General features: G+C 33.9%; 2 protein-coding genes across 3 annotated transcripts in view; one reads left to right on the forward strand and one right to left on the reverse strand.

The window, feature by feature from the left end:
- Nucleotides 1-27,801, reverse strand: part of IA-2 (tyrosine phosphatase IA-2) — an 842,823-nt gene that overhangs the window by 322,135 nt on the left and 492,887 nt on the right. The window lies entirely within an intron of this gene.
- Nucleotides 642-17,208, forward strand: LOC138709025 (uncharacterized). Its single transcript, XM_069839491.1, has 2 exons — nucleotides 642-665; nucleotides 12,959-17,208. The coding sequence occupies exon 2, from the start codon at nucleotides 12,970-12,972 to the stop codon at nucleotides 14,518-14,520; it is 1,551 nt and encodes a 516-aa protein (XP_069695592.1). The 5' UTR covers nucleotides 642-665; nucleotides 12,959-12,969; the 3' UTR covers nucleotides 14,521-17,208.

The following is a 27,801-nucleotide window of genomic DNA, read 5'->3' on the forward strand; positions in this document are numbered from 1 at the left end:
CGCTTATATCATACTCTACTCAGGTAGACAACAAGGAAGGCTAGGACGACAAAAGGAAGATAAGGAGAATAAGGGGAACATAATGAAAAAAATAAGAGGAAGACATGAGGAATGAGGAGAATATAAGACGAACAAAGGCGATAGGGGATTGCATTTTCAAGTAACGCTCAACCCCAAAGTTAACCCTCCCACAACTAGTGGGGAGAAAGACGTAGTTTGACAACAGGAGACATACGAGAAATATGTAGAAAGTAATTATTCTACTGGTAATTATTTTATAATGCTTTTGTCTTCTATGTAAATTCAATTTTGCACTCTAAACAAAATTATAATCCAAGATAGTGGAGATGGGACAGCTTGATAACGAATCTCGACCCAACTTCAGTTAGGACATCGTGCTGGCTAATACAAATCATACAGTACTTTCCCCGTGCGAGATTATGTAGAACCAACAACTGTGGCTTTACGTTATGTTACAACTGCGCGCCCTAGACATCGCTAACACTGCGGTCGAATTACAAACTACTCCACTCTTACATTGTGGTATATTTTTCTATCTACGACAGGGAAATTTTCTACAGCCGAACACAAATATAAGGCACTGAATGATCGTTGGCATCATTTAGCTGCAGGATAGGCAGCTGTAGGGAAGCTCCTTGAAGCAGGTAAGACGTTTCAGAATTTTTTTATACATATCCATTTAAACATTGCTTGTTTGTAAACAAAAAGATAGGAGAGTAATGACATTTTTGAGCATATGGTTAACGATATGTAGGAAAATGTTTTATATAATGGTTTACAAAAGGTCACTTAGGAACAAATAGAACATATATCGATGGCTAAGAGGTGATACGCGTATATGTAAACTTTCAATGAAGAAATAGCTATTTTAAAAATGATTTTCTTTCAAAATAGAAACACTTTCTATATATGTTTTTGCTTTTCAAGGTGATCTTTACGAGGATAAAATATTAGATAATTCAGATGTTCAATTTTGTGAAAATAATAATAATAATAATAATAATAATAATAATAATAATATAATAATATAATAATGCAGTTAACATAAATAATCAGTCCACCGCTGTGAAGTAACTGTTAGCATATCTGACCGTGAAACGAGCGGCCCTGGGTTCAAATCCTGATACATGTTTTCCCGAGGTTTTTCCTCAAGCCATTAAGAGCAAAAGTTGGGTAACTTTCGACGCTGGACCTTGGATTCATTTCGCTGGTATTATCACTTTCATCTCCAGTCAGACGCTAGATAACCATAGCAGTTGTTAAATCGTCGTAAAATAACCAATAATAAATAAATAAATAAATAAATGTAGTTAAACTAACGACCATTTTTGTAGATACGAGGTATCACTTCTTAGATATCGATATATATTTTTTTTATTATGAAATTATTGTCGATATAACCATCACAAGGTAGTATAATTGGTAATTGGATATAATCCACCACTTGACTTACGCCACTTTTGACAATAACTAGATTAGGTTAATAATGTGGGATTTTCATTGGAGGATATTGAAACGGAAGTATTATTTTTTGCAAGATCGTGTTTTTTTTTTGTTGTATTTACAGCTACTGTTGTTAGGCCTCCAAAGTTAGAATTCCCACACAGAAACTTGTAGCTAGGGAAACCATTCTTCATAACATAAAACTATACTGAAATAGACCCATTAGTCGGCCTGGGTAGCGTAGTCGATATAGCAATTGCCTTCTGTGCTCGAGATTGAGGGTTCGATCCCGGCACAGGTCAATGGCATATAAGTGTGTTTAAAAAGGGCGCGTCAGGCACTGTGGCTATTCGCGCCCTTATTTAAAATCCTTCACAAAACAGAACGGGTAACTGTTTATTAGTTATTCATTTTATAGTAATAGGCCCTATTGTAGAAAAACTGATTCAATATTATGTGCCAACGAACACGCCAGGAATTAACATGTCTTAAATCACAGCCAGAAAGAGAAATATGACTTAAATAAATGTAAGAAAGTCGGGTACCTAATGGAGTTTGAAATATCTCGTGATCTAAAGCCTTTTAATAGAACAGGATTTCTCAAAAGGGTAATGATTAAAATAGCTTAAATAACTCGTTCATAAGAAGTTTTTAATTTTGAAAAACTACTAATTTCTCGAGTATTCACTGACTCTTGATGACGACAGTGACATTACTGATACAGCAAAGCTTGAGATTTTTATCCGCGGGATTGTTCAAGATGTTAGTACAGGAACCACCACTGGTTGTAGTTTTCATGCCAAGTACCTTTCCTCCGTTTCCTTATTTCATAGGCTGTCTGTCGCATGTAATCACTGCAGTTCGAGTTTTGGTCACCGCTGTTCTATGAACTTAATTCTTAAGAAGGTTACAGGATTTCTAAACCTTTGTGACCTTTGAATGAACTAACAACATGTACTGTAGTCTGTGTATTTACTCAACAGTGATAACTCAGTGTTTATAGAAACTGTGACCAAGAAGTTAACTTCAGGGCAAAGTGTAAGTTAACTGTTTTCAGCGTACTCTGCCAGTAAAAGCTGACATAGGCGCTGGAATTGAAGTGTCCGATTGGTAAGTAACTGCGTACGCAGCACAGTACAGATTTACACGGTCATAAACATCTAACATCAGTTTAAATTAATTTAGTCTGAAACAACAAACAGTAGATATGCAAAAATATCAACAGCGTGTTCTTTAAAATGAAGATCATCGCCTAGAGTGTACTTAAATGTTCAATGGGAATAATTCTATTTATTTGTACAGGGACATCATTTTATTTTTACTAACATTTTTAATATTAATCTGGCTATACCTTTCTATTGAAACAGGAAACATCGTTTGCTACCCCTTCCACGACTAGAGTTCGATGATACTGGCGTAAAATACAAATCACTTTACTAGGTGTAGGAGGGAAGAAAATTATTTCATCCATTTATGTAAACTAGGAACTATCGCAATTTTGATTTTGATAATTTGGATTAGGTGTTTGTTTAATCAAAATACAGTACTGTATTAACACTTCGTGTTTTTACTCACGAATTGACATATCCATTCGGACGTATTAATTATGCAATGTATATTGTACTGTTACAGTACATTAGCGTACAATATAGAGAATGAAGTTAAATTGAAAAATAATCATAATATGGATATTTAAACACATTTTTGAAAATGGTGGGCGTTCATTTCGATACAGGCTTCAGTTTTTTTGTGCATATTATCACACTATAGACTATTGTACGTAATTCCAATTACCAGTTTCGTCCTTCGTACGAGTAACTCATGTTGAAATAATTCTGTACCTACTTACCTACTCTATAAAAGAGTACCTTACGTACTGTAAATTCAATCTTCACTTCTGCCCGATCAGAAAAGATAAAATTACTCAGAAATGCTATCTACTGTCCGTTCAAGTGGTTTTGTCGCAGGGTCGTAGAAGGGGGGGGGGAGAATCACGTGACAGTTAATTACTTAACGAGGCCCTTTTATTTAAGTTATTTTAAACACTTGCATAATATTACGTAGACGTCCAATTTCTAACAGAAATTAATGTTTTCAGAAAAGAGCTAAGATAGCCCAGCTACTAGACTTTACAGAGGGGTGAACAGAAGCAGGTGGGGGAAACCGCGATGCGACGTAGGCAAACGGACGACAGTACCTGTGCGAAAATATGATTCAATATTGAAAGCTCTTTCGTCACTGGAAAACGCGAACATATTTCTGGAACGTACTATACTCACTAACTCAGTACTGCTTACGCGCCCTCGGCTCTGTGTCGTGAACGGTTGGAAGTTTACTAGTAGAAGGAGTGGGAGTGAAGTACATTCAAAAACTCAGGTACAATAAAAATTGAAGTAAAAATAAAATGATGTCCCTGTAGAAAGTTATAGTTTGGCCAAGTGTTTAGTTTGTGCAAAAATAAAGCTAAATTGAATTGGTCGGAGCTGAAAGGCATTAAGTCAAAATAGGACTTTTTTTATTTATCACTAGCCGTACCCGTGCGCTCCGCTGCACCCGTTAGAAATAAATATAAAGTAATTATATAATTAAAATAGGACATTTTATCCAGGGAACATTCGTGTTTGATAGAAGGATAAATCGTTTATTATGTTACTTAATTTAAATTTAATTATAAAATTAAAATGCGATCATTTTGATCCAGAGACCACTCATTTGGTCATAAAAATTAGTTTAGGAAATACAGGAAACGAATATACAGAATAGCCTATCAAGTTTTCTGTGCATAAGAATCTATTTTAATCTTACCTGTCCTCGATTCACTCAGGAGTTACTGTGATAACATTATAGCATTATGTCCATCTAGAGAAACTACACTTTCCAATGGTGAATTAATAATTAATTATACAAATCGGTTAATTAAGCTTCTCATATTACTTCATAGAAACGCAGAAACATTATGTGTAGGCTATCTTTCATAGCTTTCGATTGTTGCTGTCCAAGGCCCCTTATAGACGAAGTCATTTGTTTTTTAATTCATTACACGGCCTTAGATGGCAGTTATTTTAATTTTAAAACTCATTTATCTCATTAAATATCAGTCCTATTAAAATTTTTCAAAGGATAAAACTTATCGGAAATGATTTTTAAAGAAATTTTTATTATGTAACATTTTTCATAAAAATCAATAATAAGCGAGATATTTCGATTTATTTAATTCAGGCCCCCTTATAACCCCCCTTTTAAATAATGTATTTTTAATGCCATATAGCCTATAATCTAAGTTATGACGAACTTAATTTATATTCCAATTTTCATCGAAATCCGTTCAGCCATTATCGCGTGAAAAGGTAACAAACATACAGACAGACAGACAGACATACAAACAAAAATTTCAAATCCGATTTTCGGTTTCAGGGTGGTTAATTATATATTAGGACCAATTATTTTTGGAAAATCGAAAATTACCAGAAAAATTTCGGCTACAGATTTATTATTAGTATAGATTATGAACTATTTAAGCAAGACCTATTGATCGGCGCAAGAAAAAATTGTCAGCCTTCTCCTTGTTGCGAATGGTAACGTGAACGGACAAGGAAAGCAATAAGTCACTGACTTTCTGCCTTTCAGCGAGGCGCCGCACCATGCGAGGTTGACTAAGCAGCCGAGGTGCTGCTTTCCGATTCCCGCCAATCCCGTGGCCTTGCTCTTTTATAGTGGGTTATTTTACGACACTATATTAATATCTGACCAGCCTCATGGTCTAGTGGTCAGAGTTTCTGGCTACAGTTCACGAGGTCCCGGCTTCGATTCCCGGTAAGAACACAGGAATTTTTCCTTAAAGAGGATTATTCCTGTGTTCGTCCATGGTCTGGAATTTAGGTTAAGTTTAGATTTAAGACCTCTCCTGGCACTACATTATCATAATCATCCTATCACATCATCGGGGTAATGTAACTCCGCCTTCCAGGCGCCCCAACCTCAGAAGTGGGTTACAACTAAGCCACAGCCAGGAGAGAAGGCCAGAAGTGTCGAAAAGACAACCTGGTGGCATTGGATTAAAAAAAAGAATTAATATCTCAGGTTATTTAGCGTATGGATGAAATGAAGGTGATAATGCCGGTGAAATGAGTCCGGGGTCCAGGACTGATAGTTACCCAGCATTTACTCATATTGGATTGAGTGAAAACCCCAGAAAAAACCTCAACCAGGTAATTTGCCGCGACCGACATTCTAACCCGGGCCATCTAAGACGCGCTAACAGTTACTCCACAGGTGTGGACTCGCGCCCTTGTGATATCAGTGTTTCAGTGTAATACGAGTCATAAGTGATTTTATGTCTTTTACCCTATTTTACTCTACTTAGCTTGTACATTGATATATACGAAAAGTTGTAATTTATAACAATCTTTTCATTGTATGTAGGTGGTATATATACTGTAAATATAACTAAAATACCATGTAATATTTAAATATGTAAAGCATTTATGAAGTGTAAGTAGCAACTATGGAACTAAAAAGCAGTAAGTCAATTTTTCTAAATAATTTTTAATGTGTCAATTTAATTTGCAAAGACATTGGTCTTCATACCATTGTGTGTGTGTGTGTGTTTTTTTTTTTCACACTGCAAATGGGTATATACCCGGTGGCAGCGGCAACTAATTACACTCAATGACAATTAATAATAAACACAATTAGTAAAAAAATACAATTAATAATAAATTAATAACAACAACAACAGGGAGCATCCTAAATTAAATGAAGCACGATCACTTAAAATAACGTTTAAAGTAAATCTAATTTGTATTTTAACCCTAAGTTCGAACTGAAACCCACGAGTATGATAAAAAAAGATTCGCCAACCGCACGTGCTGTTCCAAGCGGTCACCCATCCAAGTACTGACCACGCCCAGTGTTGCTTGACTTCGTAGAATATTATATGATAAAGATGAAAACCATGAACGTGCGGCTGATATTGATGTGCTGAAAAATAAGTTGATGGAGGCAATAACTTCATATACTCGTGCTATTGTTAGGGCTATTGTTATTATTGATTTAATTTTTTACTAGACAAAGTGTTTTAATGAGTTGATATCTGCAGTATTGAAGCTTGACTAATACTCTTACTATATGTATGAAATTAAAAGAAATTTGGAATAAAAAGAGACAAATTCACAAAAAATTCTAGAACGTATAAGAACAACGTACATTAAAATTTATATTAGATCAAATCTCATTTAAATGTACTAATAGCCTATACTATACTTCTTTCGTACTTAAACGTTATTTATTCAAGATAACAAGCTTTCACTACCCAAATTTATGCGAGTTCCACGATTTTCATTTATAAGTGTTTTTATTAAACACATTTCTTTCCAGTCCCCCACTTCTGAAATAATACTAGGTACTTCCAGAAGCATGTTATCATATAACAATTTAAGTTATTATATATATATATATATATATATATATATATATATATAGTTAATTTGGAATAACAGAACCAAACTAATAATAAGAATTAAATTCTGATAATAAAAATGGGAAAACACAAATAATGTACATCGGTACATCATTGTAATACAAACAATAATGTTGTTGGCGCTTCTTTTCTCTTATTACTGGAGTCTCGGCATGGATAACAGAAAGGAGAGAGATATAAAAATGCTTAATTTAAGTCAGAAATGTGGCATGCATCCAACAAACTCATGAGTTCAACAAGCATGTATAAGTGTACAAAATGAAGTCATCTCTTAAAACCAATGTAGCAAAGGCTGAATACACTTTTCCATTGAGTCAAGTTTTGCTTTTATGTTTCACTTGTGTGTCATATATCTTTCCGATATGAAATAAAATTATAAATAAGCTAGACAATTTCATTCTAAAAACATGCACGTAGCTTTCAATATTCCAGCTGAAAGTCGACTTCGAGAAAGTGTAGAACATCGTACTACTCGAAGCGTCATGGAAGCTGTTTTCTTATGTATAGTCGCTTAATATTATCTTGAATAGAGTTGTTAATAATAATATCAATAGCCAAATAATTTAACGAAATCCAAACACATTTAGTATGTGAGTAAACGTTTTAATATTAACAATGTTTAGACCTGGTAGGGAAAATTATAATTATTACATTTTCTGACATTATGCATTAACTTCAGAAAATATGTTTGGCGGCTCACACTTTCCATTATTTAGCACGATTTTAGTTCAGTTCAGGAAGATCGGACCACGCTGTATGTCTAATTTATTATTATTTTGTAAGTTTAAAAAGGATACTAGTATAATTCATGAGTAATATAAATACAGTATCAGATATAGGAATCGTATGTGGAGACTAAGAAGGCGGAAAACAGGGAAGATTAGAGAATGCTGGGTTTGTAGTGAAAGATCTGCCCTTGGACAGAACACTATGACTGAATGAATAGATACTGTACATAGAGAGGTGGTTTGGAAATGAATAATTGTAATTATATAGTAAAAATGATATAATTTCATGACAATTAAGCCTGTTGTACTAATAAAATGTCCTGTTTCTCATAATCTAATTTACTCAGTTCACTGTTATAATCAGTGCATCACAGTTGTTACCCTTCTGTTGGAAGAATTCTTAGCCTGTTCAGCTGGTATACCCACTCATAAATCTGAGTACAGAGTACACTTAGCATGCCCCGTATTGTAAATTCCTGGGCATGCCTGTTTTATAGTCATAGACGAGGAAAGAGGTTTGAATTGTGTTAAGATGATAACATGATGAGTTGACATAAGAAGCTGTGTAAGTCGAGTAATGGATTGTATCAAATAACCATTAGTAACTTCACAGCACAGCATAGGCCCCAAGTTGGACCTGTTCTTCCTCAAAGATTGTTATATTTGTTTAATTACTTATTTATTAACTTACGTATTTATTTAATTATTTACTCACTTACCAGCTTACTTATACACTTACTCATTTAGTTATTCATATTACATTCTTAGGATACAATTAGTTTATGGATCTTGTGAAGCTTTTACAGTTGAATAGAAGTTAATTAAGAAATTCTTGTCTGTCATAAGAGGACTTAATAATGAGCCAACTAAAGATATAATATTTTTTAATTCGCCACTGTTCAGGATAAGTAAGTGTTCTGGTATTTTGTTAGCTATATTTATTTTAATTATTTAAAAATTTTCCGATTTTAGTTAGTTGACATCTTAACTGTCTATTATAATGATTATGACAGTCTTTCTAGGAGTATAACATTTGCTTACTTACGGCTTTTAAGGAACCCGGAAGTTCACTGCCGCCCTCACATAAGCCCGCCATCGGTCCCTATCCTGAGCAAAATTAATCCAGTCTCTACCATCATATCCCACAGGGGTATAGCAATTATTAACATTTTGCTTATCATACATTAATAATAAATCAAGAACATATAAACATGTAGGAGATTAGGCTATAAATTATACTTGAGTTAGTTTTGATTAGTTACTTTAATTTAATAGTAGTAATAATAATAATAATGATAATAATAATAATAATAATAATAATAATAATAATAATAACAATAATATAATCTTCGAATAAAATATTCAAAAGTTGAATATTAAATTATGTTATGTGAAATATGAACTGTATAACTTCTGAAGGCTTAAGAAATTCATTTTCAATTGGAAGTTTCTTTACACATTTTCTCTTCTTTTGTTCAGGAAATATATACATTTTTTTCATAGATAAATTTACTTTTTCGTAATAATTTTTCCTTTGGCCGTAATGCCGTAATAATAAGGAGAAATCCGTAATTCTCGAAAATCCATAATATTTGGCACACTTCTGCGATATTATCATTATCAATATTATTATTATTATTATTATTATTATTATTATTATTATTATTATTACTACTACTACTACTACTATTACATTATTAATATTATTATTATTATTATTATTATTATTATTATTATTTTAATGATTAAATTATGAAAACCATTCGGTGTCATATAACGGCTGGGAGGGTCATCGTGCTAACCACATGATACCGTCATTCTGGTTGGATGATCGTCCACCTCTGCTTCGGCATGTGGATGTGAGGCCAGCAGTCGGCTGGTCGGTTTTGGAAAACACGGGAATTTTACTTGAAGCAAGTAGAGAGATAGGTTTGGAAGTAAATCCCGAAAAGACAAAGTATATGATTATGTCTCTTGATCAGAATATTGTACGAAATGGAAACAAAAATTGGAGATTTATCCTTCGGAGAAGTTGAAAAATTCAAATATCTTGAAACAACAGTAACAAATATAAATGACACTCGGGAGGAAATTAAACGCAGAATAAATATGGGAAATGTGCGTTATTATTCGGTTGAGAAGCTTTTGTCATCTAATCTGCTGTCAAAAAATCTGAAAGTTAGAATTTATAAAATAGTTATATCACCGGTTGTTCTATGTGATTGTGAAACTTGGCCTATCATTTTGAGAGAGGAACAGAGATTAAGGGTGTTTGAGAATAAGATGCTTAGGAAAATATTTGGGGCTAAGAGGGATGAAGTTACAGGAGAAAGTTACACAACGCAGAACTGCACGCATTTTATTCTTCACCTGACATAATTAGGAACATTAAATCCAGACGTTTGAGATGGGAAGGGCATGTAGCACGTATGGGCGAATCCAGAAATGCATATAGAGTGTTATTTGGGAGACCGGAGGGAAAAATATCTTTGGGGAGGCCTAGACGTAGATGGGAAGATAATATTAAAATGGATTTGAGGGAGGTGGGATATGATGATAGAGACTGGATTAATCTTGCCAAGGATAGGGACCGATGGCGGTCTTATGTGAGGGCGGCAATGAACTTACGGGCTCCTTAACCCATTACTGCATAAAGTTATTAATGATTTGAAAAATGCGTTTCTGAGTTTAAGTTTGCTAATTGGTGACTTAAGAATGCATTCTTACCATTTTTAACTCTGTTTACTTTCTGGGATAAAAATTAAGGACCGTCCCATAAATAGGACGCTATGCATAGTGGTCAGTGATGCAGTAGTTGAATAGAATAACCCCTTTTTGTAGTTCAAATAGTGTTTATGTATTTATTATGTAACAAATACATATACATATTAGAATCAGTGGTTCAACTGCCCTCCTCACACAAGCCTACGCATTGCACAACACTATTTTGTGTGGTAAGGGTAGAAACGTTTAGGGTGGAGTCCAATTTGACACTTGCTGCAGATGAACTTTGCTTTCCCTGTACAATTAGCATACCTTCATTGAGTTTCATTTTCAACTGGCCAGTGGTGTTGACCATAAAATCTTATGTCTCCAGATGGAATGGGAACATTTTTTCCTTAGTGAGAACTCACCCCATGTCTCTTCAGTACTGTAAAAGTCAGGAGACGGCAAAAGTTGAGGAGCGGTTCTGAAGAGTTTTGAGACTTCAGTTTTCTGTACAGAAATCAAGCATTTACTACTGCAACATCAAGAAAGTAAGCGAAGATGGACCACCACACTGTTGTTGTCGCTGTTGCTAACATTGGTACTGCGAAAGCTGGTGCTGCTGTTTCTGTGCTAGCGCTGGTGCTGCTGTTGCTGCTAGTGATGGTGCTGCTAATGCTACTACTAGCGCTGGTGCTGATGGTGGTGATTGTAAAAAAATCCGTAGCGCTACAGCCCATGTGCCATGATCGACCAGCCGGCTGCTGGTCTCACGTCCACATGCCGAAACAGAGATGGACAATCATCCAACCAGAATGGCGGTATCGTGTGGTTAGCACGATGATTCCCCCAGAAACCGGATTTTCGCTACCTATCGTATCTCCACAAGTGCATGATGATGCTGGGTGGGCACCGGTCCCATACACTGGCCGAAATTTCATGATAAAATTTCTTTCCCCATGAGGACTCGAATCAGCGCGCATTCCGTAACGCGAGTCCGAAGCAGGATGCCTTAGACCACGATGCCACGGCGCGGTACGTTGGTGGTTGTAGTAGTAATAATAATAGTACTTGTAAATGTAGTAGTACGATGGCCTTCTAGCTTGGAATTACCTTCCCTGCCTTGGAAATTTTCATATATTAGCTTCCTTCTTTTCGGACGGCAATAACTTGTGCGAGAAACCTCAGCTTCATTTTTATCTAATGTACTGTACCTTCAAAATCATTCGTTACAGCTTTTATGTTAGAAGACTCTGGCATACTTTCATCAACATTGTCATCTTAATTATCATTATTACATTTTTTTTTGTAATTCCGCTTTCCTACAAAGTAGTAGCATTATACTGTCAAGATTATTCAAATTAGCCTCATGCTCGTCGTCCGATTTATCACTGTCTTTATCTGTATCATGGGAAACATCTGGAGGGGTCACATATATTAGACTCTCATTAATATTATTTTGATTTTCCATTAACCCCAGAATTTCACTCACGGTTAGACTGGAAATAAAACAATGTAATGGAAACCATATAACTTATATATTATAAAGAATACTACAGGAGTGCACACTGCATGGCACTTTATTTCACCTTGTACCTAGCAACATATAAGAAAATTTTATTGTTGTTATATACCACATGAAAACTGAAGTATTCAACTCATTATGTGAAAATAAAAATCAGATTTCAGTATCACCATTACAGAGTAACTAAGAATGAACTTACCCGCGGTGCGTCACAAAATACTGTTATCCTGCCATCTTGTAAAAAATTAGCTGGTATGAACAAATGTTCGCGAGGAATTCAAACACTGCAACACCATAATACAATGTAATAATTTATCTTTTAAACAATGCCCCCAACTGTAGTAAACAAGAAAAAGTTCTATAGAAATCAGTATTTTACGCACGTCCTATTTTTAGGACGCTATGCAGTAATGGGTTAAAAGCCATTTGTAAGTTAGTATGAAGGGACAAAATTATAAGTAAAATGATAATTAAATAGTAATGAAACACTTGAAGAAATAAGTAGGTCTACTTATAACTTCCTTGCATGTACAATTTCATACGAAAAGTAAAAATATACAGAGAAGAAGATTGCAAAGTTTTTCTAAATAAAAGATATCATCAACAAAATTCTAAAACCATCTCAAATTAAAAGAATACACGATTAAAAATAAAAAAAAAACACTTTCACTCTATCTAAACCTTCATGTGGATGTGCAACTTGGGGAATAAGAGAAAAGTTGAATATAAGGACAGCCGATAGGAATTTTTAAAGAAAAACTGCAAAATGTACATGTCAAGACTACAAAACAAAGAAATTTGATCATAATTCAAAGTCAAACCAGTTTTGGACAGAATTCAATTATTACTGCTATAATTAGGGTAATCCTTCATCGAATGGACAGAAGGAGATTACCACTTTAAAATTCTGAAATACCAACCTTCGAAGAAGTCAAGGTCAACCTTCAAGTGACTTTTAGACTGAAGATACATTATAGGATCGGAGTAGGCCATGGGATTTGCATCACTGATTGCAATATCAGCATCGTCGTTATAATTATAATTTTTATGTTTCAGAAAACAGCACCATGCCGCGTTTAAAAGAGCCTGACAGTTTGAAGAAAATCGCCAGTAAACGTTTAGTAAACCATCTGGGATCCTTGGCAGCAGAGTGGATGGAGAGTATGCTTGATTCGTGGAAATTAGAAGGAGATGAATGGCGCAACAAGAATACGTTGGAAGTTGAAATAAAGTCCTCAGAACTATCGACATATATTTCAAAATTGCCGGATTCAGTACTAAGAGAATTGTTTCTCGATTTGTTAAGTGAATTCTCCGATCAAATTGAAAAGTTCCTGGATAAAATCAGAGACACAAAGCAAGAGAACCCAGACTGTGGCAACATTGAACTGTGTCCAGATATATGCAAAGAGGTGATGAACATACTTTTACAGCCCAGCATACTTACACTTGATTTCTGTCATATTCCTTCCAAATACTCGCGACAGCTGTGTTTTGAATCTCTAATGCGTTTGGAAAATATTACTTATCTGGATTTAGACACAAGTTCTGATAGTATAAACAACTGGGAACGCGAATTTTCAATCACTGTATGTCACCTTGTCAACTTAGAAGTGTTAGTTTTCATAAAAGGATGCACAAACAGAGTTATAAGATCACTAGGTCTGCACTGTCCACGAATGAAGAAGCTGAACGTTCGGAATAGTATGTTGGTTAATAATGCCAGTATTAGGTACTTACAACTTCTCAGACATTTGAGCTTCCTTGATGTGTCCAACACCAAAATTACGGTTTATGCCTACAGTAATTTACTGAAATCCATACCTGGTATCACAAATTTAACTTGGAGTAAAAATATAGACAATCTTCTGCGCACAATAGATGTGAAAATAACAAAGAAATTGGATGAGTGCGATTGCAAGATAGCTTCCCCTAATCTTTTTGCTGAACATTGTCCAAATTTGACGAATTTATCACTGGTCAATATCAATTGTGACCTTTCAGCTCTTGCCTCGTTGGAGAATCTCAAATCTGTGACGTTGACAGACTTCGATTATAATACATGTAATACTACAAACTTTTTCTTGACATCTGGTTGCAAATTACGCCAAATAACCCTCAGGCGCTGTCGATATCTTCAAATACAAGATGTAATTTTAAACTGCAGTAAGGTTGAAGATCTGGATATATCTTCCTGTCAGTTCTCACAAGCAGAAAACTTTACAGATATTACACCGTCAATATTACCACATTTCAAAAGTGTTAAAAATTTGTGGTTGGCGAAGAATATGCTGAGCTTGTCATATTTGAGACAAATAGGATTTTACGTGAATCTTGTGAGTATTACAATAGTGGGAGAAGATGATATGACAGATTATATAGTGAGAGATGCAGTTGAAATCCCTGCCTCACGCGGAGGTTTAAAAAAACTTGTTATGTTTGCTGCAATCTATTGCGAACAACTGACTATGGACACGGTCTGGAACCTAGTTGCATTTTGTGATCGTTTGGAAATGATTAGTTCCTTAGAGCGATGGGGTGGTGTAACTCGGGACGATTTTGTAAAATTCAAGGAATTTGCAAAGGAACTTAACCTGGCAGTCGTGATTTCATGGTAACTATTCATCGCACAGTTGACATTTTAGTTGTATATTACGTTCATAATAATCAGAATTTGGCTGCAATGTGTTGTATTGCTTCAATATTTATGATGCGATTAATAGGATCGAAGTTTTAGAATTTTGATAATTGTTATTTGTTATTGATGATTTTAAGGCGACAGCAAAATTTCAATTAAAATAGATATTTATAAAACACAAACAAAAATTAAGTGAAAAAATTTAAGTAAGGTTTTAATAAGCAACACTGTACGTACTTCAGATTTGTTGTAATTTTATGCACGTACAGATATTTCAAATTTCTATTTGTGACACTTTCTCCTTTATAGTTGCTAAAAATTTTGACACAATACGAATGGTGTCGGGGGGGGGGGAAAGCAACGAATGTCACGAAACATCATTATCGAGGAAAACAGGTTTTAATACCTGAAAATTCCCGGTTGTGCCAAATGTTTAACGTTTTCATGGACATATGACATTTAAATTTTTGTGATTGAATAGTTCTGTATTCACAGTTGCCAGCTATACAATGCGCTATTTCCCATAAAATAACTAACAATGGACATTCTTTGTTTTCCTCCAACACACTTCGTATGTTAGTTACAAGATTATATACGTACAATTGTATGTACACTTACTGTATGTTCAAAATGTTAATGCCCCCAAATCAAATTGGAATCATGGCTGCGCAGTATCTCAATATCACTTTTAGTATATCTTGTAAATGATATCATTTTTGAAAGGAAATTCAATAACTACCTTGAAACTTTCGTGTGCAACATTATGTTGAGATTACCATATAACGATTAAATACTTTAAAGGGGTGAATGCTTAACCTTTATTTCATACTACATCTAGTTGGAATTACATTTTTTTTTTAAATATTAGTTACAACATATTATAAATTTGGCATATTTAATATTGATAGAGACATCATATTTGATACATTTCACTTTTGACGAATCTTATCTAAGATTTGCGTGCATTAAAAAATTGTATAAGTTTCAACAAACCCTTTTATTGCTGATATATTACTATGGATGGTCTCATTTTCAGTTCAATATGAGGTCATTTGGAAGAGATTACTGCAGTAGGAAATTCTGTGGGAGTAACTACATTTTGTAAAATTTTCCACAGTAGAAATAAATTTGGCAGTTATGTTGACTCTATATCGTGTGATTGAGATTTAAATTTAATACTTATTTTGGAACTGTAAAAAATATGGCTGTCCTGATTACTTGAATATATATGACACGATCAAGATGACCAAGTTTCAGATTTTTAATGAGTAATTATAAATTGAAGTCCTGAATTGACAAACATTCGAAGTTTATTAAAGTAGTTTTCAGGAGATCATAAAAAGAAATACTGGTTTGCAATGCAAGAGTATTGAAATAAATATTTATGCAATCCTAGCATTAAAACACGTATGCTATGACGTTATAATTCGTGCATAATTGGCTTAAATCTGGCACTGGTGCCAGAAAAGGTTACCTAACAACTAGTATTCCATGATGTTATCACCGCCTTCACAACACAATTTTAGACAACGTACCTGTAAGAAAACTTCAAAACAACAACAAAATAATATTGTCTTAGAAACGGTTACTTAAAAACCGTACAATATATTACGTCATATTCGGTAGTCATGTCTCTATTATGTCATAACATTACATTTTGTAAGTTTATAATGGTGTTTTCTTTACATATTTTAATGCTAGAATAGCATAAAACGTTGTATGTAACATGAGTATAATCTTCAGTATAAACACTTGTGAAAATTAGCGAACTCGCTTACGCTCTCGCGCTAAATATTCACTCGTGCCAAAATAACCAAGATTACACACTAGTTACATAAATTACTATTGTATGATTAAAAAGGCCAAGGCTTAGTGTCGGAGTTGGGATTTTTTTTTCTAGCCCATGCAAAATACAACATATTATTGGGCCTATGTCTGGCAATAAATCAAATTCGGTAAATATTGGACTTGGGATGTTTGTCAATCCAGGTCTCCAATTTCTGTTGATAATTTTAAAACTGAGTTTTTCGCTTAAATTACTAGTTCTCCATTGATAGTTTTCACAAAGGACTATAGATTCTCAGAAATCAGTATTTTTGTCAATTTTAATGCGTATTCTGACAAATTCAAAGAGTATGAAATAAAGAAATGGCACTTACAATGACTATTAAGTTACTTGAGAGTTACATTTTATGAATGAAAAAGTGCTGTAAATTTTGAAGTCTGAGATATCCCCTTTTAGAAATTTACGGAGAACATAACTACACGATTTTAAAGAACATAACTACACGATTTTAAATGAATTAAAAATTCTTTAATAGAATATAATATATTTAGGAAATAAATAAGAAGTATGGCTTTCAAAAATATCATTTATGATATTACTAGAACATATATCAATGTTTCATTGTTGAAAAAGGAACTCACTGTTTTACTTCAGCAGTTCCAGTGTAACATTATGCTAAAACTTCTTGAAAGTTTAAAGCAGATTAATGTTTAATATGTTTGATCATACATCCATCTAAATTTGATAGAATTAATCTATACTTGAATCACAAAATAGTTTAAAATTTCGCATTTTCATGTGTTACATCAATATGGAATACAATAATATTAGTATAATTGATGCATTTCTTCACTTAATAGATAAGATTTACTTGTGTTTTAATGTAATAATGTAACTTATAATGTATATGTTTAAGTGTAAGTTTCTTGCTTCAATAAATCTTTACTAATTTTCATGTAATGGCTGAATATTATTACCAACTCGATATGTTAAATTTCATTTCCTGGACAATTGTTGTTATTTGTGTGTTTATCTATGAATGTATGTGCAGGTCTAATGACGAATAGATCAACAGTCGGCCTGGTTGACGCAGTTGGTATACCGCCTGCCTTCTATGTCAGAGGTTGCAAGTTCCATCTCGGGCCAGGTCGATGGTATTTAAGTGTGCTTAAATGCGACATGCTCATGTCAGTAGATTTACTGACATGTAAAAGAACTACTGCGGGACAGAATTCCGGTACACCGGCGACGCTGATATAACCTCGGCAGTTGCGAGCGTCGTTAAATTAAAAACATAACATTAACGAATTGATTATTCTTCTTATTTGTCAACTGATATTACAAATCCATTAAACTATGAAGGCCTTCAGGATAAACTGTTACGTATTCTAGATGCAAGTGTATGCACTGAAAGATTGAAAAATCTTAATTTCACATAATTTACAGTCCAAAATCACGTTAACGTCGCGTCATTAACTTCTATGTACTTTCGTTAAAGGATATTTTATATCAAAATATGTCAGTATTGGCACACGATGTATTTCAGTAATGGAACATAGAAGCTAGGAAAATAAATCGCATACATAAACCAGGAATCCCTTATGGCTTACAAGCAAACATACTTATTGGGGCAGATAAAAAAGGGTTTTTTCTTCCACCATGTTAATAATGTCAAAATAAGTTCTTATACAAATTTTGGCCACTCGAACACAATTATGACGGCCGTAAAAATAAGTTTCCCTGGGGCCGCTTACAGAAATAAAACACAATTTCATGGAAATATTTATTGGAACAGATACAGCAATTGTTGAGATATTTTTCACAGTCTACCAAGCGTAGACCCCGATCGCACACTCGTGGCATCAACATGCGCGAGTTTCTCTCTGAGGCTTTGTAGTGGGGGTTCTGTGTGTGTGTGTGTGTGTGTGTGTGTGTGTGTGTGTGTGTGTGTGTGTGTGGTGACTGCTTACTCACAGAGTGTAGTGTTCAAAAACACTCCCCTCCCCCCAGCAAGACTCTTGGGTGAGTCCATGTAAGTGGATGCCAATATTCGTCTTTCGCGCAGGTGCTACGAGTTTGCGATCGGACTTTACAAATAATGAAATTCTATTAACTAATAACTAGAATCAGGATTTGTATGCGAAATAAGTTCTTTTTTATGCATTTAAAAGTATGCTGAAATTATATACTTTGTAAACCGCACTTTCAGAAACAATTTGACCGGTGTCTGATAATGCATATAAATGCATATTCCGGGGAAAAATGCATATTTTAAATTTTTAATGCAAAAATACATATTTTACAGGTGTATGTTTATTTATTTATTTATTTACTTATTTATTTATTTAATACTTTACACTTGAGCTACATTAGGCATTGCAGCCCGAAAGAGCAGAAGCTCGTGCTCGGGCGCAGTTCAGATCAGTTATACAAAATATATCACAAAATTAAGAGAGTTAATTCAGCACAGTAACTTTAATAAATGGTAAAATACATACAGCATGTAATAATAAGGTCTATATACAAATAGAAAATACAAAAGTGCATGAATATTAGAGTATCAATTTTTAACTCAATTAGCTTAAACAATTAAATAATTAATCTGATTTGTTTCTTAAATCTATGTGTGTTAAGTGTACTTAGCTCAGGGTAAGCTCTAATTAATGCATTATATATTTTGGGTCCAAAATTCATGCTTGTTTTAATCCAGCAGTTGTGTGGCATTTGGGAATATTTAGAAAGAAACTGTAGTTTTGTCTCGTATGGTATTCATGAGGATCAAATTTAAATTTATTGTGATTTTTATGGAAGTAAATCATCAATGTTTATTTACAAATTTGTTCTAGATTTGATACACCAAATTCCTGAAAAATTAATTTTGTTGGATAATCAAAAAGTTTATATAGACAAATTTTGATAATTTTTTTGGACCAAATTTAAAGGATGGAGAGTCGATTTTGCCATTCCTCCCCAACCTAAAATACCATACTGAATTATTAATTGAAACAGAGCTAAGTATACAGTACGCAGAACATAAACAGGTAAATAAGAGAGTAGAATGGAAAATTTGTGAACTGTTTTACGCAATCTGTTACGCAGGAAGGAGATATGCTTGTCCCATTTTAAATGTTGGTCAATAATAATGCCTAAATATTTAACTTGTGAGGATATACTCAAAGCGTTACATGAGCAAGTAGGTAGGTTACAATCATGTATTGTCATACTTCTATTATTATTTATTTTTAGTTGTTCAAGGCCGATATTAAATTATAATTTTCCTCTTAACCTAATTACTAGTACTTATAATAAAGTGTCTGCTATCAATTGAATATAAAACATAGCGTGTGTATTTACATCTATGTATAGGTATTAGTGTCGTGCATTTCAAGCTCTATGTTTGGTTCAAGTTTGTCGAGCGTGACAAGAACCGAAGTCTGCTTTGAAGCAGCGACCAGCAGCTCAACGCCAAGGCACCGTAGGACATGCTTTCGAAGTAAGTACACAGTAAACGTTCTATTTTAAGAATAAAAATTAATACATGATGTAGGGCTAAGTCCAGGGACCCGAAGTATAGTATAATATATCTGCATTTGTGCCCTAACTGTAACCTGCAGAATTTTTTCAGCATTTTTCTAATTTCAGTGACATTTTTTTTAATTACATTGAACTTTAAAAATAAAACAACAAATGTCTCAGGACTCAGGAGGATAAAGGTCTATATATATTTTTTTATAATTCATATGTCTCCCTATATTTCTAAAATGCAAATCAATCACTATTTTAGAAAAGAAATGATCAATAGCGACAATAATAATATTTCTACATTAGCACGAGAATGAGATATCTGAGCAATGTCTTGAATAATAAAATAAAAGTTGTAGTTTAATCAACTGTCCGAAGACAGATTTGAGTCTCATAAGTGACACACCAATATGGTATCACTCATGAGGAAGCTAAGCCAGGAGATAACAGGGTAAGGTGGCCACTTCCTTTCCCCCTCCATTGCATAAATCGCTGACTAGTAAGATACTACACTAATCAGACTTCAGATGTATAAAATATTGAGGACCTAACATTCTAAATATGCTAAGTGCCAAAAACAACTTTCTGAGATATTGATTTTTTTAAATGCATAATTAACAACGAAGTAGTATCAAAACCACTAGGTTTTTTTTTTGCCTACGCATAAATACTTAACAACATGAGAAGAAAACTAAGTGGAACAAAACCACTAAATCAAAGTTCAGTGGTGATAAGATCAGATTGAGAATAAAGAAAAACCAGTCAATGAACTAAAAGCCTAATGATCAGTGATGGATAGATATTGATGAAAAACACACTGTGTAATGCATGTTGAGATACCTACAACACCGTCTTTTTGGCTCACGAATGAGTCATTTACAGTTGAGCTACAACAAAGACAATTTAGTATGATAATTATTCTCATATGGATGTTCCTCCCTTAGATTGAGTAAAATTAAATTTAAAAAAATTGGCACTTAGAACATTTAGAATGTTAGGTATTCAATTATTTTCCTCTGACACATATCGGGAAATTAAATGTAATGATGCCTGATAATAAATGTACACTGATGTTAAAATATATCTGACCTACGATTTTATAACCGTGTAAGCGAACTTTCCAACCACGGGATAAGTCAGAACCATAGATATAAAAAGTTGACAAACTTTAAAAGAGTTCCGCTAATTCTTAATAGGTGGCACCATTATTTCTAGCGGTTTAGGTGTTGTTTTACAATCAGTAGAGTAGTATAAAATTGAATTCTATAATGCGGGTATATTTATGTACGATTGGCAACACTGACCATTAACTTCGCCATCTATTCATAGAAGTAATAACTAAAGAAGCCACACTTACACCAACAAATTATCGATCACTATCGATTGGTAGGCTCAGTTACCTTGAACATGAGAGTACGTGTACATAACAGTCAGAATCTCTGGTATTAAAACTAAAATAAACATATTTTGCTTAAAAGCTAACTTACAGCACATAATAAAAACTGTCATGCGAATTTATTAAAAATACAAAATTCAATATTAATCCAATTATTGGGGAATATAATAAGAAATTTAATGTAAATATAAGCCAAAAACATAACTTCACCACCGACTACAGACAAAATAATTTTATAATCGTACAATGAAGGTTGATTTTGTCTACTGGAGGGAAATTTTGCACCGATGATCGCACTTTGTGAATCAGTGAGCGATAGTTGACATCATTAGTTGGCTACAGGGTCTCGAGCTGTGCAGCAACTTGAAACAGGAGGTAAAATATTTAAGAAATTAATTTTACTAAAGGTGTTCCGCATACGAATAGTAAAAATGGAAAAGTATAAAGATAAACTTATAGATATAAGTAAAATCAATATAAGGAAATGCGCCTGTATTGTAATACTTGACAGTTTCAAGAATTATAATAATGAATAAGGGAATTATGTTTTGTATCTAAAATAGATAGAACTGAAATAGATCAGTTACATAAACATTGATAAAAAGAAACTATGAACAACATTTTCGAAGTAAATATAGGTATTCGAAAGGTGAAAGTATGTATAATGCGTTAAAAGTAGCATGAAATTAATCACAGAAATCTAATTGAATTAATAATTTATTTATAGTGTGACTATGGTGTACTTCATAGGGTTACTATACAAATACAGTTGTCGTCACATTACTATATATATTTTTTTCGGTAATTTCCTTTCAGCTGTCGCTGTTCCATACCTATGTAGTTCTTATGTCGTTTTCCACAAACTTAACCTCACTGAAAGTAGGGCTACTACTTGTTTTCCCCGTGGTTTCAATGTTGTTTCCTGTTTATGCTGTAGTAGGTAATTTGTTAGAATCGCATATCAACGATTTTAGTATTTTTTTTCTAAAAACCTCAATATTAGGCTTGCTTTTAAAAAATAAAATGAAAAAAAAAATTCGGAAAGCTTATTTTCAACTATTTTCTTAACTTCAACCCCCCTTTCCCAAAGGCAAAAATAACAATTTTTTGCTAAACTACCGCAGAGGTAGTTTCCTTCATTCTCCGCTTATAAATCTTGCATATACGAATCTGTGACAGGTTGGGTCTGGTTAGGTTAGTCTTTCAGTATGCCTTGCATATACGATCAACTGTATCTTCACAAAAAAAAATCCCTTATAAATTCAAAGATTTTCACTTTTTAAATCACCGGAACTATACCTGGTAAGGTTTATCTTGTCTCAGTAGCAATAAAACCAAGTCCCTTCAAATGAGGGTGGAGATTATAGGAGGGTTGTAAATTTTCAGGATTCCTTTCAAAACCTTGTTATTGTACAGGTTACGGAACTCAATTTCTTGAAAGACAAGCTCAGTGACGGAACTACACAGTACGAAGAGAGATATTTTGTAATTTTATTTTGCGCTACAGAATGTATCAATTGGTCCCTTCCGCCACTGGATGGATGGACGACACCGCTCCACTGCTCCATTGCCATAACAATACAGACGAAGTAAGACATATCTCCTTTCTCTCTCTTTTCACAGTGAGACAAGATACATCACACAGACTCTACCTCAACGCTAGTTTCACCCATTTTTTTAAACCTGAATTGTAAGCCTGTCTTTGAAAAACAAAGTGAATAAACTTATAGGGAACACGTATTTTCAACAACTATTTTTCACGTCACAAATTGGTGAAACTTCGGTATCCCCCTACACTACACAAAATAATCCTCTCAACTAATTCATTAACCTTGTGTGGTGTGGGGCAATATCGAAGATTGCGCCACAAATATAATGCAATTGATCTAACCTAACGTAACCTTGGGTTGAAATTGAGTTTTTTTAAATTAATGTGGAAATGTGTTATTTTTTGCAGGAGTTTTCTGTGGAGTTAAAAAATAGCTGAAAATAAGCGCTTCTGAAAAAAAAAATGTCCATTTTCTTTTTGTAAAAAGCAGGTCTAAAATAAATTGAGATTTTTCGAAAAACAAAATATGAAAATTGTGAATATGTCATTCTAAACAGCCCTAAGCGGGAGTCAGCCACGCCAATAAACAGAAAATTTCATTTCTAATCAGGCTGAGGTATAGTTAACACGAAGTATTTTCACTCATCTTGATTGTTTCAGGAAGTGTTGATGTTTATTTATAGTCCTGAACAGGAGGGGTTGAGGTGGGCGTTACAAAACTGAGACATACCTAACATGAAACATTTTTCACTCCTCTTAGTCTGTTGTTTCAGGAAGTGCCCTTTAACCAGGAGCCATCTATTGATGTGTATTTATGGGCAAGAAATAATATTAAGTGAAATATTTGAAGTGAGTCTAGTAAATCTCTCCGAGCTCATAAGGAACACCAACAGCATCAGTGAAATTCCATTTTTTTTACAACCACTTTTTAGTCTATACATATAGATTACTAAAAACAGAGAAATATCACAAAATATCAGATGTGAGATCGATTGATATGGACTGTTGTATCTCCTTCTGGAATAAATACATAACATTCTCATAAATTTAGATTATTTCTCGTAATCCATACGTAAATTTGGTTACCTGCAAAAAAATTTCACTATCGTCACAATACCAATTGACTTAGAGTCCTGCGTTTGGTTACCTAAAGACTCCAAGCAACCAGCAACATTTTATTTTATTTATCTATTTTTATTTATTTATTTAACCTGGTAGAGACAAGGCCATCAGACCTTCTCTTCCCCCCTACCAGGAGATTACAACTACAATATTAAGAATACAATTACAATGTAGGTATGTATGGAGTAGAGCTAGGAAGTTGGTACCATAACTGTTAAGTTGTGTGAACTTGGACTATATCTCTACCGAATATCTCAATGTCAGTGAACCAGAACGACAAACACGTACAACCGGGTGGTAATGAAACATGTGCTCCAGTCGTCTGAGGCCTTAGGAAAAGAAAATAATAAGAGAATGATATAAAAAAAAACAATAATTTGCTATTATAAACTTCGTAACATCCAGTCTAAAATAATTTACCCATACATATAAAAATAACATACAAAGTATACAATTATGATTCTAGCCACATTATAACAAATTTTATCAAAAGAAATACTCATTTAATGTTCAGAAAAGAAACAATATTTCTGTAGTGCTCGGGAAAAGTGGCACAAGTCAAAAATGTTAAATTTACAAAAGAAAGGGAAAAAAAACTGCCTTCACACTGGTTTATGTCGATTTGATTATCTTCTGTATGAATTATTGTAATGGGAGAAATACTTGTGTGTCTTTTCCCAAGCAAGCAGGTGTTCCGTAAGTTATCAATAAATTAATAAAACTTGTTTGTGGAAACTGACTTATGCTACTTTTCCTAAGCACTGCAGATTTGTACTCCGAAAATATTTGTTCTACGTCACAAGACGTTACTGGAGCAGATCTGAAATTTAATACATACAGTACTGGGTGTTCAGTTCAAAGTGTGTCATGGCTCGCAGTATGCCGTCATGTGGCTAGCCGATGAGCCTAGAGAATTCTATCTTCTTACACTTCCGCAGAGGTGTATAACCTACGAGGCAGAGAAGTTGCCTAGCAAGTACGGCGTTCATTCTGAAGAGTACGTACCGATACGTACGGTAACGCCGGTAGTGGCAGGAATGTGAACTGTTTGGAAATACGTACTGTCGGGATATGGGGAGAGGGTTAAGACGATTACTTACGTATTTGTTGACATTAACTTCGACGGTCAACATGGACACGGAGCATTTGATTTGTGTTGTGGAATATTACCGTACGCAACAGATGATAACAAATATCCTGCGTACGACTTGCCGGCGCAAAACACAGTTCGAAAGAGGTTATGGTCGCACACAGACCGTACAGACCGCCATCTGTTGCTACGACGTTCAAGTTATACCGTACACGTTCTCAAGTTCAGATTGAAGAACGCCTTAAATAATAGGCAATTTCTCTGACATATAAGCTGAAACTCGCTTCAAATCGGTGACCCAACAACAGTGACGTCATGACACACTTTGAAATGAACACCCAGTATTTCTTACTATCATCAGGTGAACTTTGTGAATTTAATAGTGTATCTCGTATGTGGCACATATTATTAAACCCTTAATTGTTTTCAAGAAAATTTTTCATACCTATTGTAATGACAGCTAGGGAGTTCGTATCGTAACTTGGACTGTAATGCAACCGAATGCATAGCAGCAAGACATGTATACTTTCAAAGAACAATAATCCCAGAAAAATAGACTTGTTACACACTCCTGTTTGCATAATTATATTTTAATAACAGACGAGTTTACTTTTTTTTTTAATAATGCACAATATTCGTATTATGTAAGTAATATATAATAACAGAGTAGCTCATTTTGCTTACAACCTAAAATATTAATATAAATTAACTATTCACGACTGTACAGAGCTCCACAGAATTATACTATGCATTGTTTATGTGAACGTACTGTGTATCGTCTGTAGCGAGCGAGACCCGGGTGACATCTATACTCCTCGCTGTGATCAACTGAAATTTACTGCTCGGCGGCACCTACACAATTCAGGTCTGCTGTTCAGTGAACATACGAAAACAAAGCTAGGCGCTTGGATATTAGTGCTCTAATAGAAGAATTTGGTGGCGAGCAATTCATTAGGAAAGAAAAACATGTATTTTATCAGAAAGGAGAAATGTTTCATTTTAAACACTTAAAATGTTTACAGTTATTGATTATAATGTGTCAAGACTCGTAAAGCACACACTCATAATTTGTTTCATTTCAACATTTATGTTTTACATTTATTAATTCTAACCTTTAATTAGATCTAAAGAATAGATGCGTTTTACTAACCCGGTATTGTAAAAAATAGGGGTAGATAAATTCCGGACGCTAGGTAAACATGACGACTAAAAAAATTTATGTGGCGTCTGAATTTTTTATTGAGTTCAAAATTTTTTAAGACATCGATTTCTTTTATGTCACTACGACTAATACACAGTGTTAACAAAAGCGGTTGTAGGAAGAAATTCGAATTTGCTTTTCTTAATATTGTTGCATTTGTTGCGCAAGCGAAGATACTGTCATTACATAGCTTCAGTGGAGAGCACAGAGCGTCTCTAATAGCGTTTGTTTGCACTACATAGATATTTAATATTGTTTAATGTATTTCGATAAATGTATCTTTATCTTAGCTCGAATGGTTTTCTCATTGCATGTTTGAAAAAAGTGTGCTGACTCCTGAAAGTAAAGAGTATGGCTCCCGATTTTTTTTTTTTCAGTTTTATTTATCCCTGGTAAAAACTATTTTTTATTGCAAATAAGTTGCCTTTAAATAAATACTTTCTTATTATTGTTATTAGATATTAGATATATTTGATGTCAATATTTACATCCATGTAATGTGAACATCACAATTTTGTATCCGGTGACACAATTACATTCATTACAGATATACCTTTTGTAGACGCTCTTATAATTTAACTTTCGATCCCATTTAAATTGATCAGTAAAACCTAGCAACTTAATTTAGATCATTCAAAATTTATATTTTTACGACTCTGTTCCGGATTTTCAGTTCACTTATATCGAACACACACTGTTTCTAATAATACTTGTTACTAAAACATACATAAAGGCCCAATATGTTCGTTACTATGTCTGTTTCTTGTGTGCATTCCCTTTTCAGATCTCACTAATTTCTACATATTATACTTCGCTATCCTATCTAGCCTCCCTCGCCACACTCCTCACCTATTTTCATTATCTCTATCATTTTACTCACTTCCTATTACACTCCTCTAATTCATTCAAAATTGATATTTTTATCACTCCGTTCTTGATTTTCAGTTCATTTAGTCTATATCGAACACACACTGTTTCTACTAATACTTGTCACTTGTCCAATATGTTCGTTATTATGTCTGTTTCTTGTGTACATTCCATTTTCAGATGTCACTAATTTTCTACATATTATACTTCGCTATTCTAGCTAGCCTTCTCCATCATACTCCTTACCTATTTTGAATACATCTATCATTATTTATTGTTATTAGATCCATGTAGTATTTTGTACACGAGTACTATTCCTGTTGTTCAACGACTTATTCACACAGGTACACGAATAAATAGATGTAAATACAGAATCAGAGCTTGCAGGGATACTACTTCACTCTGCGCGAACTGTTGACTCGCAACTTACTCTCCGTACCAAGTGAAGGTAGATTGATCGACGTACATCTATCTTGTATCGCCAAAGTAACCAAACGCAGGACTCTACATATGACACGTTTCTAGTCTGTTTTGTTTTTTAGGTTAGTTAAGAAGAATGAAATAGCTTATTTTCTTGGAAATTGTATTAATTATCAATTATAATTGATCATTTAAAGTTCATTTTCAGCTATTTCTGAGTAACAAAAATTTCTATTTATTTAATTTATTATTTAATAGAGCTGTATCAACTACTCGGTTATTTTGCTTCATTGGAATTGGTTATAACG

This window comes from Periplaneta americana, chromosome 1 (genome assembly GCF_040183065.1).
Source record: "Periplaneta americana isolate PAMFEO1 chromosome 1, P.americana_PAMFEO1_priV1, whole genome shotgun sequence".
NCBI classification, from domain to species: domain Eukaryota; kingdom Metazoa; phylum Arthropoda; class Insecta; order Blattodea; family Blattidae; genus Periplaneta; species Periplaneta americana.